The sequence below is a fragment of the Asterias amurensis genome, chromosome 2 (assembly GCF_032118995.1).
Source record: "Asterias amurensis chromosome 2, ASM3211899v1".
Lineage (NCBI taxonomy): Eukaryota > Metazoa > Echinodermata > Asteroidea > Forcipulatida > Asteriidae > Asterias > Asterias amurensis.
This window is the reverse complement of record NC_092649.1, coordinates 29,635,290-29,654,597: the sequence shown is the minus strand read 5'-3', so window position 1 is coordinate 29,654,597 and position 19,308 is coordinate 29,635,290. Positions and strand designations below refer to the sequence as shown.

The 19,308-nt window shown below is 40.0% G+C and overlaps 2 protein-coding genes across 3 annotated transcripts; one reads left to right on the top strand and one right to left on the bottom strand.

The window, feature by feature from the left end:
- The first annotated feature begins 3,158 nt into the window (after positions 1-3,158).
- On the top strand, positions 3,159-11,678 carry LOC139933796 (complex I assembly factor TIMMDC1, mitochondrial-like). Of its 2 annotated transcripts, none has more exons than XM_071928007.1 (8): positions 3,159-3,300; positions 4,262-4,399; positions 4,943-5,111; positions 5,527-5,615; positions 6,160-6,227; positions 6,712-6,790; positions 7,214-7,324; positions 7,835-11,678. In XM_071928007.1, exons 2-8 carry the CDS (start codon positions 4,308-4,310, stop codon positions 7,923-7,925), a joined length of 699 nt encoding a protein of 232 aa, XP_071784108.1. In that variant the 5' UTR covers positions 3,159-3,300; positions 4,262-4,307; the 3' UTR covers positions 7,926-11,678. The 2 variants fall into 2 exon arrangements, with proteins under 2 accessions (XP_071784108.1, XP_071784107.1); XM_071928006.1 differs by lacking the exon at positions 3,159-3,300 and adding an exon at positions 3,883-4,015.
- A 149-nt stretch (positions 11,679-11,827) lies between these two features.
- Positions 11,828-19,129, bottom strand: LOC139933795 (twinfilin-1-like). Its single transcript, XM_071928005.1, has 9 exons — positions 18,964-19,129; positions 18,235-18,312; positions 17,057-17,113; positions 16,333-16,463; positions 16,020-16,115; positions 15,015-15,245; positions 13,962-14,112; positions 13,284-13,405; positions 11,828-12,607 (listed from the first exon to the last, which is right to left on the bottom strand). Exons 1-9 carry the CDS (start codon positions 18,986-18,988, stop codon positions 12,458-12,460), a joined length of 1,041 nt encoding a protein of 346 aa, XP_071784106.1. The 5' UTR covers positions 18,989-19,129; the 3' UTR covers positions 11,828-12,457.
- Positions 19,130-19,308: the final 179 nt, after the last annotated feature.

The window sequence follows — 19,308 nt, the reverse complement described above, 5'->3', positions numbered from 1 at the left end:
TTCAAGCGAAATAAACATTGCATGGTTGACACAATGAGGCCGGTGAGGGGGCTCGACTAGTTCACCGTTAATTTTCTTTCTATCAGAATGTGTGTGCTGTATTCATGGCTGGTTTACATATGCATGCACTATGTTAATTTTAGAAACTTAGGATTTGTGTTGGTTGAATCAAATATACTTTAAATTCGTTGGTTGAATCAGTGACATGGTCCCAAATCACAAGCATGTTCTAAGAAAGAGTTAAGGCCTCAAATATCTTTACAAAAGTTGCCCATTTATTTCTTCAATGCTTCTTTCTTGTTCAACGCTTCAAAATAAAATAATTATTGTAGAAATACGAGCAATCTTTTTGCCTAAACATTCCATTGACTACGCGCTCTGAGTCATACTTGCAAATAGTGCAACACACAAGAGTGGACCTCTCTGGGCATGTGGGGACGAGCAAATAACAGAATGAGATGAAATGCATGATTGACGAGCCGGGTGAGGGCGCTCAATTAGTTCACCGTTAAAATTTTTGTTCAAGCGGGATAAATGGGTGCGTTCGCTAAGCTTCCCTGGGTCGACCACGCAGAGCTCACTCGGGGTGAGCCCCCAACAAGAGCTAATTGAACGGTCACTGACACTCGCCCTCTCGTGGTGACGGCATGCATCATCTCAAGTCACCCCCAAGTGACCCGCTCCACAAGCAGGGCACTGGGGGCCCTGACCCGGTTGAGCCCCGTCAACTGGTCAAAGCTATTCGAATGACCGAGGCAGACCGAGGGCAACCCAGGGAAGCTAAACGAACGCCCCCAATATAGCCTGAACGTCTGACGTCATTCTTCGAGGTTGGTAATGAACGCCAGAGACCGGCATCAAAAACTGCCGTGTAGTTTGACATTTGACCTCCCTCATTTCACACAGAGATACGCGACAACAGGCTAGTCGGCATGTAGCTCAGTGGGCATGGAAAGCTCGTCACTGCACCTTTCCAAAGATATCATTGTATCGAATGGAGGGATCAATCACTGGATTTAGCGGCGGGGACCTGTCTTTATCCTTGTGGATAAAGGCATGCAGGCAGCGAGGCCTAGTCTAAGATATATTTATTGCATGATGGACACAATGAGGCCAGTGCAAGGGGCTCGACTAGTTCACTAGTTGTCTTCTATCTGAATGTGCTGTACTACTATGAAAACTTAGCCTGTAGTGGCGTATGCATCAAGTAGAAACTTTAACTTTGTGGCAAAAAAGGTACCGTTAGGATTTGTTGGTTGAATCAGTGTCAGTGACATGTTCCCAAATCAAAAGCATGTTCAAAGATAGAAGAAAGGCCTAAAAATCCTTTTCAAAAGTTGCCCATTTATTTTTTAGAAATGCGAGAATAACAATTTCTTCTTTTTGCCTAAAATTTCCATCGACCCCGCGCTCTAAGTCATACCTCTGCAAACAGTGCAACATGCTCACAAGAGTGTACCTTTGGGGACGAGCAAATCAATGAGAACGAGATGAATTGCATGATTGACAGGCCGGGTGAGGGCGCTCGACTAGTTCACCGTTAATTTTTCTTCAAGCGAAATAAATATTGCATGGTTGACACAATGAGGCCGGTGAGGGGGCTCGACTAGTTCACCGTTAATTTTCTTTCTATCAGAATGTGTGTGCTGTATTCATGGCTTCATACATTAGCATGCACTATGTTAATTTTAGAAACTTAGGATTTGTGTTGGTTGAATCATGGAGGTAGCTGGTTGAATCAAATATACTATAAATTCGTTGGTTGAATTAGTGACATGGTCCCAAATCACAAGCATGTTCTAAGAAAGAGTTAAGGCCTCAAAATCCTTTACAAAAGTTGCCCATTTATTTTTTCAATGCTTCTTGCTTGTTCAACGCTTCAAAATAAAATAATTATTGTAGAAATACGAGTAATCTTTTTGCCTAAACATTCCATTGACTACACGCTCCGAGTCATACTTGCAAATAGTGCAACACACAAGAGGACCTCTCTGGGCATGTGGGGACGAGCAAATAACTGAGAATGAGATGAAATGCATGATTGACGAGCCGGGTGAGGGCGCTCGATTAGTTCGTCGTTAAAATTTGTCTTCAAGCGAGATAAATGGGTGCGTTCGCTAAGCTTCCCTGGGTCGACCACGCAGAGCTCACTCGGGGTGAGCCGGCCCCAACAAGAGCTAATTGAATGGTCACTGACACTCGCCCTCTCGTGGTGACGGCATGCATCATCTCAAGTCACCCCCAAGTGACCCGCTCCACAAGCAGGGCACTGGGGGCCCTGACCCGGTTGAGCCCCGTCAACTTGTCAAAGCTATTCAAATGACCGAGGCAGACCGAGGGCAACCCAGGGAAGCTAAACGAACGCCCCCAATATAGCCTGAACGTCTGACGTCATTCTTCGAGGTTGGTAATGAACGCCAGAGACCGGCATCAAAAACCGCTGTGTAGTTTGACATTTGACCTCCCTCATTTCACATAGAGATACGCGACAACAGGCTAGGCGGCATGTACTTAGTGGGCATGGAAAGCTTGTCACTGCACGCTTCCAAAGATACCATTGTATTGAATGGAGGGATCAATCACTGGATTTAGCGGCGGGGACCTGTCTTTATCCTTGTGGATAAAGGCATGCAGGCAGCGAGGCCTAGTCTAAGATATATATTGCATGATGGACACAATGAGGCCAGTGCAAGGGGCTCGACTAGTTCACTAGTTGTCTTCTATCTGAATGTGCTGTACTATGAAAACTTAGCCTGTAGTGGCGTATGCATCAGTTAGAAACTTTAACTTTGTAGCAAAAAAGGTACCGTTAGGATTTGTGTTGGTTGAATCAGTGTCAGTGACATGTTCCCAAATCATAAGCATGTTCAAAGATAGAATAAAGGCCTCAAAATTCTTTTCAAAAGTTGCCCATTTATTTTTTAGAAATGCGAGAATAAAAATTTCTTCTTTTTGCCTAAAATTTCCATCGACCCCGCGCTCTAAGTCATACCTCTGCAAACAGTGCAACATGCACACAAGAGTGTACCTTTGGGGACGAGCAAATCCATGAGAACGAGATGAATTGCATGATTGACAGGCTGGGTGAGGGCGCTCGACTAGTTCACCGTTAATTTTTCTTCGAGCGAGATAAATATTTGCTTGATTGACACAATGAGGCCGGTGAGGGGGCTCGTCTAGTTCACCGTTAATTTTTCTTCTATGGTCTGACTGTGAAACTTGAACTTTGTGGCAATTGTGTTGGTTGAATGGTTGAATCAGTGACATGTTCCCAAATAACAAGCATGTTCTAAGATAGAGGTAAGGCCTCAACCTTTTTTCGAAAGTTTCAGTATCATTTCAGGCAGTCTATATTAACATTCACAAAGACTTCAATCTCACCCCGACCCCCCCCCCAAAAAAAAAACCCACAGGGGGCGGTGCCAGAGTTTACAATTTGGAGGGGGTGGGAAGATGAGTGTCAGTTAAGCGTTTTGGGGGGTTGGGCAATCAAATGGCTGATTTCCAGTGTAACACACCACACGGGGGGATGAATGAATGTCAACGGTTCAATCATGGAGGTAGAAATACCTCCATGTCATGTGGGACCATGTTGTAAGCATTGACATTGTTGTGTCGTGACACGAGCAGAGACGAGTCAGACTCAGAGAGAGAGTAACAAACAAGGGACCCCCTCCCCCCTCCCCCCTCCTGACCACATTACAAACATGCCCAAGTCAAAGCAAAGCATGCAAAAGGGCCCAGCAATATTAATGGTCAATTATGGCCAAGAGTATTAACTGTCCTTATTAATCTATGATTATTTATAATCAATGTTATGGTATTTCTTGGTAGGGGATCTTCTTGGTTTGGTAGCATCAAATCAATACACCGACGATCCATTAGGCTCCGCCCAGGGAGCATGTATGTATTCAGGGCAAGAACATGTGAGCCTCTCCATTCTGCACAACTCTGCCACACGCCAAGCATCTGCCCACGCATGTCGTACTTTTGGTTGTGCCATGGGTTGTGAATGGTAGATATACGCAATGATGGGGCGGTGCTAAATGGATCGGTCTATTTGATGGTTGTACTTTAGCATAATGGCATATTTAGAATGAGGAGTAGGACTATATAGTTTTATTTAGATAAAACTTTACATGATGAGGTTGTTCTGCTACAAAAAACCATAATTAGTAGCAGCCATTGGTCATCCTATGATAGCTGAGCTGAGAACAAGATCATTGAAAAAAGATTTTTTTTCTTTTTCTTTTTCATATAGTTTCCTCAATTGTCAGGCAATCTCTTCAAGCCTCGCTCAGTCTGAGATGAATCAAATGAAGGAAATCGGCGCTGATGAGCACCAGGAGGAAAGAAAAGAAACAGGATGGGACAGGGTGAAGGAAGCCTACACGTATGAGTAAGTTTATTATCTAGTAAATAAGACTATAGGTCTTGAATGTCATCTTTGAGAGGACAAGGCCATTTTCATTTTGCAAAGGGCACTTCCACTGGAAAATCTCAAAAGAGTCTATGGAAAGTTTTGACTGTTTTGATGGATAAGGCACCAAGGCCAAGTCCAGGGGCAACGGAGCCCTTGGTTTATGTGTCCTAGTAGTAATTCCAGGCCTAACACTAGACTGAACACTTTGCCTTGCAGACTAGAGACATTGTTTGAAACTTGCCCCCAGTTTGGATTGACTCCAGAGACTATAAACAAAGGTTGAATGACTCTTCACACAAAGCAAGGCACTATTATAACAGCTTTTGCAGTTCCGACACTCTCAAGTACACTGTGGTAGTAAATTCCTTAAAGATGGATCCTGTTGTCAAAAGAGAACTGAGACTGAGAGTTATCTGAAAACTTTGGAGCGCACTCAAGAATGTCCAAATTGCTATCAAGGTATTAACATTGAGTGCCTTCTTCACACAAACATTTTGCTTTTGTATTTCTGAACGGCAGCAAAGATAATAGATACCTACCTCGTGAGCTGCATGAGCTTGTACTGATGGCAGTGCTGGGAATGGCAGGAGGTTACGTCTATGGTGGTGTCCCTGCATCCAGACATGCCCGAGAGCGATACATAGAAAAGAGCAATGCAGCAATCTACAGCAGTAGACTTGAAGCAACGGTATGTTATAGAGCTGCTGAAGCAGAACATAGGCCTATTGCTGAACAGTTTTCTGCTGAGCGAAAATGAGCAGGATACCAGTCATAGATGAAACATGTCAGATGGTATTTTGGCTGGTAATATTTTATCTGGTAAGCATAATTTTGGTTGTGCTTAGCTAGTTTTTGTGTTTAAGAAGCTCTGAGAGGTCGTATGTTCTGTTTTGGTAAGCAAGCTAATGGTAACCATCTCAGCCTGGGTGGTATCCCAAAGGTTGTGTAACACTCTAAGCCCAGGCATTCCAAAGTTGTTCTGGGCGATAAGAAGCGCCGGCTGTATGCCAGTTTAGAAAAAATCATCCAACATGAATTGGTAAAGGAAACTTTTATAGAATTTATATGTCTCTACATTTTCTTTTATTTTCCAATACACACAGGGGGCTTCCTATAATGCTGGCACAAGGGGCCTTATCCGCTACGGATATCGTTGGGGATGGAGAACAGCAGTGTTAGCAACAGGTTTCCAGTAAGTAACTGTGTATTCTGCCTGTGCTTTTTTTCATTGTATAAATTCCATGCTTTAAATAAGTCAAATATTTACCAGACAATTTATAGCGTGTCATGGCCAAGTGGTTTAGAGCATTGAACTCATGAGTTCTGATGGCTGAGTCATCAGGGTGTGGGTATGATTCCCAGTTGTGACACTTGTGTACTTGGGTTAGGCACCAACTATAATTGCTTCTCTTCACCCAGGAGTAAATGGGTACATGCGAGGGTAGAGATTGTTGATGTGAATGATTAGCAAATTGTGCGCCATTTTGGCTGATGGTGCTGCATACTCCAAAGGAGTTGAGACTCTTATGATGCTAGGGGGAGTGATAGTGCAAGGCACTTTGATACAATGTTTGAAAATGCCTGATTGATGCTGATTATTAAATTAAAAATATAAAAGTGGATTGAAAAGCTGATTGAATTGTTACATGGGTTTGACTTTATCTTAAAGTGTAATGCAAAATGGAGTTCCTGTTTGATTTGTATTAATGTTTGTTATTTTGGAATTGTGTTTACAGTGGAATCAGTACATGCCTTGGTTTGTACAGGGACAAGCAAGACTTAACCAACTATGTATCAGCTGCAGGTAAGTTGTAATAAATTAGAGTTTCCTGCGTGTTTTATCGTTTCATATTAACAGTTGATTATGTTATTTTGCACTCTCATAAGTTCTGGTGCTTGCCAGGGTTCGAGTCCCAGTCATGGCACTACGGTAACCAAGCAAAACACTTTACCATAATTGCTTCGTCCTTTGGATGGGATGCAAAGCTGTAGGTCCAATTTGCTTTGAAATGCACGTAAAAAATCTGAGAAGGGGTTTGCCCTGGTGTTTCTGGCATGGTTAGCTGCAGCATCACCTTTAACAAGGTGCTCAATATGAGTCTCAGAACTTAAATATAAATAGCTCTGCATAACTGAAGAATAATCAGCACTTACAGTGATCCAAGTGCTTGTGTTAACAAACACTATATTATTATAAAGCATTCGGTTCTTCACAGTTTTATTGCTAGTTGTCTTTTACCAATTTGCATCTGTCTGTTTTTGAATGATTTCTACCCTTCCTCCTACAGCTATTACAGGATCCCTGTTCAGATTCAACTTAGGACTGAGGGGGTTGGTTGGCGGAGCATTTGTGGGAGTGCTTGTTGGGTAAGTGCAGTCTGTAACTTCAGTTAATGTTTCATTAAGAAACAACATTTGTTCAAATTGAATGGTCAGACATTAGGAAGGTTTACTGTAGTGTATGGATTCCTTGCTGGCTGGCATAGTTTACCCATTCAAAACCACAGTGGATGATATTGAATGGTCAGACAGTAGGAGGGTTGACTGTGTACTTTGCAGATACAATGTTGCATACTGGATGAGTTTATCTTTCAAAACCACAGTGTATAATATTGAATGGTCAGACAGTAGAAAGATTGATTGTGTTTTTTATCAAGTGATAACGAATTGCAGGCTGGCATAATTTATCTATAGTTTATGAGTTACCTGTCATTTAAAACCACAGCAGATGACATGTAATGGTTAGACACTTTTCCAGTAATATTTCAAAACATTTCTTTGGTTTGACAGACTTCCAGCTGGACTTGCTCTATTGGGCGTCCAGAAAATGCAAGGAGAGACATTTTTAGAGAAAAACAAACGACTTCGCAGGGAGGCAGTAGAAGACAGACAGAAAGAATTGTAAGTAAACCAAGATTAACTTACACAACTTTTTACAAGCTGACATAAAGATTTGAAGACATTAATTTGTCAAAATTATTGATGTCCTCATCAGACCTTTAATAGCCAAGTTTTTCTCAGAGGCTAAATGACAACATAACACACAAGTTTTTTTGTATTAGTAGAAGCAGTCAGGTGAAAAAGAGTGAAAGAAAAGGAGCAGAATGTAGTTTTTTTAGGGAGTAATTGACCCTGTAACTGAGCCATTGTGCGGTCTAAGCAGTTTTAAGCCCGGTTCATACTTCCTTTGAATGTGAATGCAAAGCAAATGTTGACGTCAAGTTTCTGATTTCGCAGCGAATGTGTTGTGCAGGAGTAGAACACAGTTCAACTGTTGGGAATTATTCATTGGGAATTTGTGACTGCGCTTTCGCAGGAAGTATGAACAAAGCTTTAGTGGGGAAATACGCAATGGTTTACAGCTGTGAGGCTGACGTATTATGAAATCTCTTTCCTGTATACCTGTTGCAGATTACTAAGGATGCAGGTAACACCACTACTGCTAAACGAAATGGGGGATAGTTTAAATCGAGCTAAGAGTACAGATACAACCTCCAGTTGATGAAGCTTGCATTTCGGTTGGTGGTCGGAGGATGCTGTGTACTCAAGCACTTGACTAAGTTTGAAGAGCCACAACTTCAACCTGTGGAACTTCTTATGAACTCTTAATGACCTGCCAGAAGACTGGTTTATGGAGTCGTGTGTAATGCTGAAGTTAGGATTGTGTGCTGTGTGTTCTGCTACCAATAGACCTAATGCATTGACGTCATCCAGCTGCAATCTTAGAGGCAAAGCAATGTTGAAACAGTGGATATGTACAGATTAGTACGCGCGGCACACAAGATGGGCTAGTGGGCAAACCTTCTTTTGGCCTTTACGTGAGGGCGCCCTACTCAAATGACATCAAGTGCACAATGGATTTCCTCTTCCATATAAGGTGCTTGGTTCATCTCTCTGATGTAGGGCCTACGTGGGAGAGGACCTGGTCTAAATCATCAATAGTATTAAACCTTTTTTTGTAATAAAACCAAGCGATCTTAAAAAGTGCCGAAGATACGGTTTTAGATGTGGGAGAAAACCCCATTATAATCAGGTTGGGACTGAAAACCCAATCCACATGCAAGGCCTAGGTCCGAAGCTGGATTCGAACCTGGGTCTACAGCTCAGGTGAAAGGCTGGAAGAAACCACTTAAGCCAAGCTGACGGCATTTAATTAAAAAAATATCCCAGAGAAACAAGATTCTCCTAAACTTGGGCTCAAAATACACACTGGACTGAGTCCAGTAACTTAAGCACAAGTGCATTAATCCCGCAACTGAACAGATTGAAGACTATTGAAGATTTCTGCACAATTTAAATACTTGACAGTCGCCAACAAATGTTCTACATAATTTCTGTAATTTGTAATTTTTCAAAAAATAATTACATGTACATTTTTAAAAACACATTTGAGTGAAAAGTCGACAATAAATAATTTGTTCAATTTAACCACTTTTTGTTCATGAAATGTATTTATTTTACATGTTCATCCTCAACACACCAATGGTATAAAGGTCCGATATACAAATATTCCTTCAGTTTTTATGAAAATCCAATGAACAGAACAAGTTGGACATGTTGATGGCACAAAATGAAGCTTTGGTATTTCAAAGGGGCGATTGTCTCTTGTTGACCTATACCAATTAATTTCATGGCCTTGCTTACAATGATAGTTTGCGCTTTGGTCGCCATTCTCTGCAAACAGGGTAAGTTAGTCTCAAACCTAAGCACTGATTCTCACCAATGAAGGTCGGATGGTCATCAAATTATAGGACCTCTCTGTTAGACGTAGACCTTAATGATTGGTGGCATTAGCACATGAATTTGTCCATACTATTTCTGTCCAACTTATAGACCCCTTGCAACCCGAGTATGGCACAATGGTGAAGAAAGCCTAACTCAACACCCCAAACTGTTGTACTCTGATTATGATTGTATGTCTGCTGTCGCTTAAAGCATTATTAGTTTACTAGAGCAGTCCAACGAAATCATACAAACATGCAGTTGGACTTTGTAAGGTTGGGGGTGGTTAGCATGGATGGATGAAGCATAAGCCACTTCGGAATGTCAGTGGCGCATGTCTGTTACTGCTGACAACGGATTGTGTCTATCTCCCGTAACCTTTTGACAATACCCGCTGGTATTGTCAAAAGGTCACGGGAGATAGACAAAGTCCGTTGTCAGCAGTAACAGACATGCGCAGCTGGAACTCCAAAGTGGCTTATTGCTCTTGCACATTGTATAAATAGCACATGTTTTATCACAACTTGCATATTCTATGGAAAGGCATTGGTACAGAAAGTATGGGCACTTGAACTACAATTTCTGTCTGCCAAAAGAAAGTAAAATGCTTTATACACAGAATGATTTTCTAAAATTGGTTGGAACAAGTATTGCATGATAATATGGAATGTTTATCTATGAAAACAACTCTATAAAGATGATAAAACCCTCTAATGGGTGCATCTTCCATGATATCACAAAATGTCCCAAATGCTAGGCACACAACGGTGGAGTAACCCATGCTACACTGTTCTCTCATTGTATACAGATTGTCACTAGAGAAATTGACCATGTGTGAACCTTATCTCCATCAAATGTAGCCCTACCACATTTCACTTAAGTACAGCCCATGGCTACTCCGGTTTACCACGGTCAAAACACCTTGAGCTGTTGCTCTGCTATCTACATCAGCATGTGTGTGCCTCGAAATGCCACCGCTGTGGCGTAATGGGGTATGGGTTAGCTGTCACAAGAAACACACTGACAGTCGGAGGGTTTTAATAAGAATTGCAAGGCAAAATTAGCGGGAAACCAGTCAACTGGTCAAAGCTAACCAGTACACTAACTTTAGCTGGTATACTGCTACTGGTATATTTTCTTTGTGATTAGTTGCTTCATGGTAATAACCTATGCAGAATAAAATAACTTATTTCACAACTAGAAGATCCTTGTGATTTGATTGGAGGATTGTAAGTCACGTAGCATTCATTAATCAAACCATTAAATGGCCAATGTCATGAAACTGCTTTGTGGGTCTACTCACCATGCATTTTTGTCCAATCCATTTTTACTGTTGCGCACTAGACCACACCAAGTACACATGTATTAAACACAGCAGTACAAAGCATCCTCATAGTGGATGCCAGAATACAATCTCACACAGTTTGCTCTTATAGTTTTATCCTTGAACCAAATGACAAAGATCTACTTGGATGTTACATAAAAGAAACAATGAATGTTTTGCTTTTGTGCAATGGAGAGAATATTTTCATTCGTTGAAATATAGAATTATAAATTCAATAAAGGCTCGCCTCATTCACTGTTTACACTCCATTTTTTAACCTGTGTAAATATTCCATCCAGGACATAAAAACATTCATTATTTGTAAGCTAATGTTTTACGTATGAACTCACAATTGAGCACTTTACACATGCCCTTATTTTTCTATCAAGTTGAGCTTTTATAAACCTTTACCTGTAATATTAAATTTCAAAACAAAATGATCAAAACTTTTCATGAACTTGTGCAAAAATATAGTTCTTGCAAAAAATTTACAAACACCTTTATAAGTTTTGCTACCTTAAGAGTATAAAATGAAGCCCAAGTCCTTAAATACACTAACTTGATTTCATTGATGGAGTTTCCCCCAAAGCACAGGAAGCACTATGGGTTATGCTTTAACAGTTCCGTGTAATTTATTTTGAAGACCAGTACCTCCTTAAAATCTAAATTTTACCTATCTTTTCCTACGCAATGCTTAAAAATAAAAGTCTAAAAAATTAAATTTGAATAAACATTTCACAAGTTCATCTTTTTGACTATCATTGTGAGAAATGTGGCCTTAGAGATATACATGCATGTGCAGATTGGACATTGTGTGGCAGGTCATGGCCCAATAGTCTAGTGCATTGGACTCGAGCTCTGGCAGCCTAGTCATCGGACAGTGGGATTGAATCCCAGTCACGTCACGTGTACTCATAGGCAAGACACTAGACTACAATTGCTCATCTTCACCCAGGAGTACTAGGCACCTGTGAGGGCACTGGCTCATGGAATTGATTTAGCTTGACTGGCACTATTTGGCAGCATAGATCGCATACTCCCAATGGAGCTGAGAAGGTGTAAGGAATTCAATCAAAGGGTAGGTGACCAGCAGTCGATTTCACGAAACGATAGATTAATCCTAACTCGAGTTAGGACGAATAACCCGTCCTAACTTAGGATGGGTTCAATGCGTCCTACATATTTGGATACAGAACTGAACCCATACTAAGTCCTAAGATTACTCCTAAGTTAGGAAGAGTTTTGTGAAATCGACGGCAGGGTACAAATTTTCATGCGCCAAGTGCGTCAAGATCAGTGGATACCAGCAGTATACGTTTTCCTTATTGGTTATTAGAGCAAACACATCATGCTGGAAATTGTTTTCCTTGTATTAATGATACAGATACACGTTTGGCTGCAAGTCTTTAACAAATCTACCCATAAATCAAGTACTAAGTCAGGAAAGTGGGAAGACAGCTGCTGCGCATATTGACGATTATTTCTGGTAAAAATCTGAAAAGGAGCAGGGTACAGTCACTACAATCGCCTTTTTTGGTAGTTAAATCTTTTTCAAACTTGCATACAAAAATTTAAAACGAAAGGTAAGGGCACACCATTGGCTATTTACCTGATTAAAACTTTGCTGAATATAAACCCGATTACAATTTGTTTTAATCAATATCCAAAGTTTTTGATTGATATGAAGTTACATAATTCCGTTTACCCAACATAATATTTTCCCTGATTGGATTTAACTTTAGCTGAAACTTTTGGCAAAGAAAAAGTACGCAAATAACAGACACACTTCAAAATTGGCATTCCATTTCCAAAAATTTGAGGTAACAATTGAATTCTGTTTGTTTGTATATTCATCATTTTAGAACTATTGATAATACCAGATTATTTCCAAGTATATCTTGATTCAGAGCAGACAAACCATTTACATAAAAACCAGTCTTGCCAATTCAACAAACGTTGAACCCTTTTGTATAATTAATTATTACTCATTAATTTTCTTCCTTTAACAACCTTCTTTGACCTCGTTTCCCCGGTGGTCCCTTAGGTTTGGCAAATGCTGGTCGGTGCAGGTTGCGTACCGGGTGTACCTCATCCATAAGGAATGCTTCTGTCAGGACCGCGCCATCGCTTATTTCAATCTGTAAGAATAATAATAGTAGGCAGAAGGCGTGATATCAGATTACAAGAACTTGATGAACATAGGGCAGATTAAGAGAGCTATTTGCCAAGCGGGGTCTGCTAGTTGGGATTCACCACTGATGTATAACACTACCAACAACATTTTATTTTGTGTTTACTCTTTAAGCAACATTGCCCCTAACAACATTGAAAGCCACTTTTGGTAAGGCACTACAAGAACAAGATATTAAAGATAAGAAAATCAGGAAAGCTGAATGTACGAATTGACTTTCCTTTTAAAACAGTCTAGATTGCAGGATGGAGGGAAACATGCACCAGGCAGGGAGTTCCAAAGAGATGCAATATGTGGAATACAGCTGTTGGAATATGCCTTTCTTAATATTTATGCATGAGTACGTCAAAATTATAACCCAAAACGAGGCCATAGGCGCATCCACTGCAAGTGGTGGCGGATGTACGCCTATAGCCTCATTTTTGGGTAAGAATTATGACGTTATGCATGAATATTAACAGAGACGTATGGCTGCTTGTTCTACATCTCAGCATAGCTAGAGTGCATGTGTGACAACAAGCAGAATGCCCGGTTTTAAGAAGGCCCACAGTAGTAATATTTCAGGCACTTTAATAGAAGCACCCAATAAATGCCTATTATAATTATATTTTTCTTAAACTCACCCTCTTTGCTATTTCAATTCCTAGAGATTCTCCAAGGAAGCCTATGAGTGGACTGAGACAGCTGGTGTACAACATTCGCTCCTTCACAGGACAGTTATAGCCAGGCATGGAATAAATAAACACTGCAACAAAGCAAAATGATTTTAGAAAATTATAACAAGCAGTATCCGGGTTTGTATGAGTAACCCTTACATGCATTGACCCCTTGAACCGACTTCATATAACACAAAACAAACGGACGCATCGAGAGAGCGCTTTCAGGTCGGAATTTGATCCCAAAACGGTCCGCATGAACACTGAAGTCTTGGCTTTTCAGGTAGCACTAAACAGCTGTAGGTAAGATATTTTCTAAACAAAAATTTTGTAAGTTGTAAATTTTATAAAATGGCTCTGTTACAAAATGTCACTCGATCCAAATGACTCAGGACAGGACTTAACTCAAATTCAAAAGTGAGGACTCAGACTCGGACTCAAGAAATGAAGAATCAAATACCAAACTAGATAATATTAACTTCAATTGTTTTCAGAAGCTAATATGATATGAAAACACAAAATAACAATTAGAATTGAATCGTCACAAAAAGAAAGCTTATCCATGAATGAAAATAAATGACTGCACTTTATGACTCAAGTCTTAATGACTCAAGTACAAAGCAGTCTATTGGATAGTTGTCTTACCGTTACTTTCTAGATAATCTCCTTCATGCGTGTGTTTGAATGTGAAGACATGGTAGCTAGCTTTATCAGTAGGCACCTTGGCTGGGAGTGCATTCAACTCAATGCTGTCTGAGTCATCCAATAGAATCTCTTCATTCTTTATATCCACACACTGAAAGAGATCAGCAAAAAAAAATAACATGAAAATCGACAGTTAGCATTTCAGCTAATGAGATTGTATAATAAACATCTGGAAATTGGATAACAATTGGTCTTGGGCTCTAAAGAAGCTGCCAGAAGAAACAAGATGTTATATTTTAGAGGTTTAGACTCTTTACAACACCACAACTGATCGGTTGTGGCCGTGTGGTAAGTCCGTCAAAATGCATGTAGATGGCAGACAACGCAAGAAGCTTGTCTTTGGCATCAGGGCCCAATTTCATAAAGCTGCCTAAGCACAAAAAGTAGCTAAGCACAACAAAAGTATGCTTACAGGAAAGGGTTACCAGCTAAAATAGCATGTTACTTGTACAATCTTTCAAGGCAAGAAGCCTGTCTTTGGCATCAGGTCGGAGTGGGAAAGCAATACACTTCAAATGGCTTTGCGATCTTAAAGCTTTGCCAACATACACAAGTGTGTAAACACCTGCAATCGTGGACCCTCCTTAGCAATCGTGGACCACAATGATTTCCTCTGTGATAGCAACCGTGGACCTATTGTCCCTGTTGTTAAAGGTCCCCGGTTTGAATGTGGATACCTACCCACCCCTCTTACTACAAGCTCACACTCACCAGTCTAACATAGGTATAATCGCTATTCTTCAATGCAAAAAGCTTGTCTTTGGCATCGGGTCGAACTGGGAACTCAATAGCCTTCAGATGGCTCTGCAATCTAAGCTTCACTAACCATCGCTATTACAAGCTCACACTCACCAGTCTAACATAAGTATAATCGCCATTCTGCAATGCAAGAAGCTTGGCTTTGGCATCGGGTCGTACTGGGAATGCAATAGCCTTCAGATGGCTCTGCAATCTAAGCTTCACTAACCATTTCTCTTACAAGCTCACACTCACCAGTCTAACATAGGTATAATCGCCATTCTTCAATGCAAGAAGCTTGTCTTTGGCATCGGGTCGTACTGGGAATGCAATACCCTTCAGATGGCTCTGCTTGGTAGTGCTGCCAGATTCAGTAGGTCCTTCTTCTTCCCTCATCTGTTTCTGTTCCTCCTCGCTGGCCGTCAGTGGGGCAGGAGCTTCTTGGTGTTCGATGTGACTGATGTATCCCTTGTAATTCATTTCGGTCTACAATTTGTTACAAATGCAAAGGTTTGTTATTGGCCTGATATGTAGTCTTTCTCACTACACAACATACAAACAAGTATACCTGTGTAACAAACAAATTACAAATCAAACAGCCCGTAACAAACAAGACAAAAAGCAACAAGATTAAATTTTAATGGACTACTCGCATTATCGGACAACTATCTCCAATGAACTACTGACATGCATGGACAAGGGTATGACCAGGGGTAAATTTCACAAAGGTAGTCCAAGAAATAGTCCTAGGACTCTTTGCCCAGGGAGTTATGAAACACTTTTAAGTGCTTTAAAAGGCTATAGTCCTAAGTAAGGATGAGTCTTAAAATCGTTTTAACTCGAGATAAGACTAGTCTTAAATCTTTGTGAAAAATCAACTCCCGGCCAGGTTCATTTGTTTGTGTGTTCCAAAATTAAAGCAGTTTCTGCAATGGCAGACTTTTGAACGCTAGGTGACAGAAGACTTACCAGGTAAATTTCAATTGTTCGCGTAGTTCTGAGCATGCGCACACTACCAAGAACAATGAATTTACTTGGTAAGTCTGCTGCCACCTAGTGTCCTTAAAAGTCTCCCATTGTTATTACATCTGGCTCCTTGATATTGGGCAATTATTTTGAAAATAACTATTAATACTTATTCCAGTACCATCTGGAAGTTATGAAACAGTTAATCATTAACTTGTTTGTTTCTTATGGATTTAGGAAGCTTCAAAAGCCAAAAAGCCAAGATTGTTGTAAAGAAAAAAGTATGCTACTTACTATTGAAGTCTCAAGTATTTCATTCTGTATCTGTCCTGAGCCAAAGGTTGTCTTAAGTGATGACTTTGTTGCAGCGTAGATCATCTTTTGTTTCACCTGACAAATAAAATGAAAGATAGTGACACTTTCAAATCACCACACAGGTCTGTCGCGGGTAGTCAAGCGTTTTTAAAACTGAGTTCCCACATAAATTACTAGCAAGTGAAAGGAAACCAAAATAGCCCATGGCAATCTTTAAAAGTTCCAGAAATCAGGAAACAATCCTGACAAAGAAATCACAGTTCTGTTTTATATTGAAAACTCAAACTCTTACCGTAGCATATTCTGGAACGTATACAATAAACAGCCATCTGTATTTACTCTGGGAGTCCTTCTCGTCAAAACGATAGAAAAGATAACATGGCTCTTTCTCCTCTATCAATGGAGGTATCAAAGCGTCATAATGTGGACATATGGTCAAGGAATGTAGCTTAGTTACAACCAGACAAATTAGCATAATTCAAATTGGTTTTCACTCCTTTATATGCCAGCTCCTCTATGATCAGTCTCTGCTAGATCTCCTGTTCAATAAGTAATCTTATTTTTTCAGATTATTATATTCATTCCAAAGCAGAATATTATTTTGTTAGATACATTCTGGGATGCACTCATACACATGCAGCGTGCATGTAAGGCTAGTCAATGAGTTTAATCACCCTATTTAGTCTTCTGATAATTACATATCACCACAGTAATAAAAGGATTTTTTAAAACTGTGGGACATTCTGGACACAAATTTTGAAAGTTTGGCCTAAGCATACTGAACTGAGGGTTTTCCCAGAAATACTTTGCCTTTAGTCTTTGACACTTGTCAAATTGTCTAAAAGGCAGAGGCACACCCTAGAGTCAGGGGAAACATATCTGACAAATTTAAACCCATGGAAGCTGTAGTTTGTAGAGTTATGCCAAGAACAAGCAGGAGTCTTGAAACTTAAAATTTGGATTTCCAAATTCCCAAAGTGTCACAGTTTAAGGGGCAGAGGTAATAAAAAGGATATCTTGCTCCCATGTCCCTGTGGCTCCTTGATGTCCCAATGAAATCAACTTTTCTTCTCCTGTAAACAAACAAAAGATTAAAAATCAGGAATAATATTTAGAAATGGTCTTATATTATAACACCCTTAATTCTGTGTCTGATTGGTTTACAGCACTCAAATGTCTTATTTTACTAGAAAGCCAAGTAAGCACAATGAACTAGACGTGTAGCAACTGAAGTACTAGGCCTATACAGTACTGGTACTAAACCCATAGCAACCAATAAACTACACTCATAGCAACCAATACCCATAGCAATGGCAGCTACTTGCTACCCAGATGTCTAGGCAGTATGGGGTGTTATACAACAAATATTGACTGCCTTTAGTCCTCCAATGGCTAAAACTGGGACTCTGTCAGTGATCCCCGCAATATTTGATTTTCCATGAGGCAAAGCTGAGGTGAAACAGCCGTTGATTTCACAAAACTCTTCATAACTTAAGACTAATCTTAGGACTTAGGACAAGTCCCAACCCTGCACTGTAGCATACATACCTTAAGATTAATCCTAAGTTAGGACGAGCTACTTGAGATAAGACGAGTCCTAACTCTTTGTGAAATTCACGGCAGGTTGTTCTGGGAATCACTGTGGCACATGAATCAGACAATATTTGTATAGCATGTGATCCATGAGCGTTACCTTCAAAAACTGCAGGCACTCAACACAAAATAACTCAGCTGCTCAAAAGATGTACTACTTTAATTTGCCACGTCTCTACAAACAAACCCACAAGCTCTTTGGGTCAACGACACATCTGAGATGCCTGTGGATTTTGTCTCTGTAAGACTCGGATGCGCTGAGCATACAGTGCTCCTCAAAACATAAGAAATGCATTATCCTTGATGCAACTATCAATGATGTCTTTATATGGCAAACAACAGGCTGTCTGAATAGAAAGATCTTCTGGGTGTGGGCAAAAAACAAAATTTACTCAAGCTTCCGTTTGAGATAATCGCAGTAGATTTCTTAACGTAGCGCTAGAGTAACTACTAACTGTCCTCCTTCAAAATCACACATTGTCCTACATTGTGTTACATAACATGTACTTGTGCTTGACACTTAAATTATTTTGAGTGGTTGATCAAATTGTTACCAAGAGTAATACACCACTAGGCCTGGATGAAGTAACTCTATACTGACCGATATCAATGCCAACTTTGACCACTCTGTAGTCCTTCTCTCTACAATCTGCAAACACCTGCTTGAGCTCATCAGACGCTTTAGAAATCAAGGGTAAACAGTACGATGTATTAATGTAATGTAAATTTCATTTGTACATAAATGTATTTGGGGCAAATTTATCATAGAATAAGACAAGCAGAAAACTGCCCTTTAAATACTAGCCAGATCTGTTTTAAAGCAAAACTAGTGATTTGTTTAAATTACATGTGTACGTCTGACAAATGACAAGGGCTAAAAAATAAATACAGTTGGTGGGGTACTTTCACAGATAACAAAGTCAACAAACTCAAGTTCTGGCTGTATGATCAAAGTGCCATTGATTCATGAGTCCTGGTCAACGACTTCTTGTTTGTTGAATGTAAATTGTAACAATAACTGATACTGATAGAACCTGAGAGAAATATCATAAAAATATGGGCAAAGAAATAAAAAACAGAAATATATAATCAAATTCAAAGTCAAACAAACAAACATAAAAATATCATTTATTATTCTATGCATTTCCAACAAAATTAGAAGTCTGGATCTGTCTGAGAAAAATGTCTCTCCGCCCGGTTTTAAATAGCCACCAAATCAAAATACAAAAAAAACCTGGTTTATTACTAAAAAACAGGAACAGAGTCAGTGACTCAGAGACCAGTTTAGTTATTCAATTTCAAGGCCTCAATTTCAATTCATAAATTTCACCTTTAATTCCGGTTTGATGCGACATGATTCCACGGCAGTCAATCCAACATCTACAGTTAAATTCTGTTTGTTTCACTTCCTGACGTCCACCTTGAAATCACTTTCTTCAGTGGGCGGCGACGAACTTCAAGACACTGAACTAGGAAGTTGAGTTCTGATAAATCGCTTCCGGTAGTGAGTCTCCGGTAGTAGTGGGCGGTGAAGCTGTGTTAAGTAACAGCTTCCGTGATTGGTCAATCTGTTATCATTACGGTTGCCTTGACCAATGGGGTTTGTCAAAATGTCATTAAATACCGGCGGTAGTTTAATTTGACCTGTAACCCTTGACATTTAAAAATGGCGGCC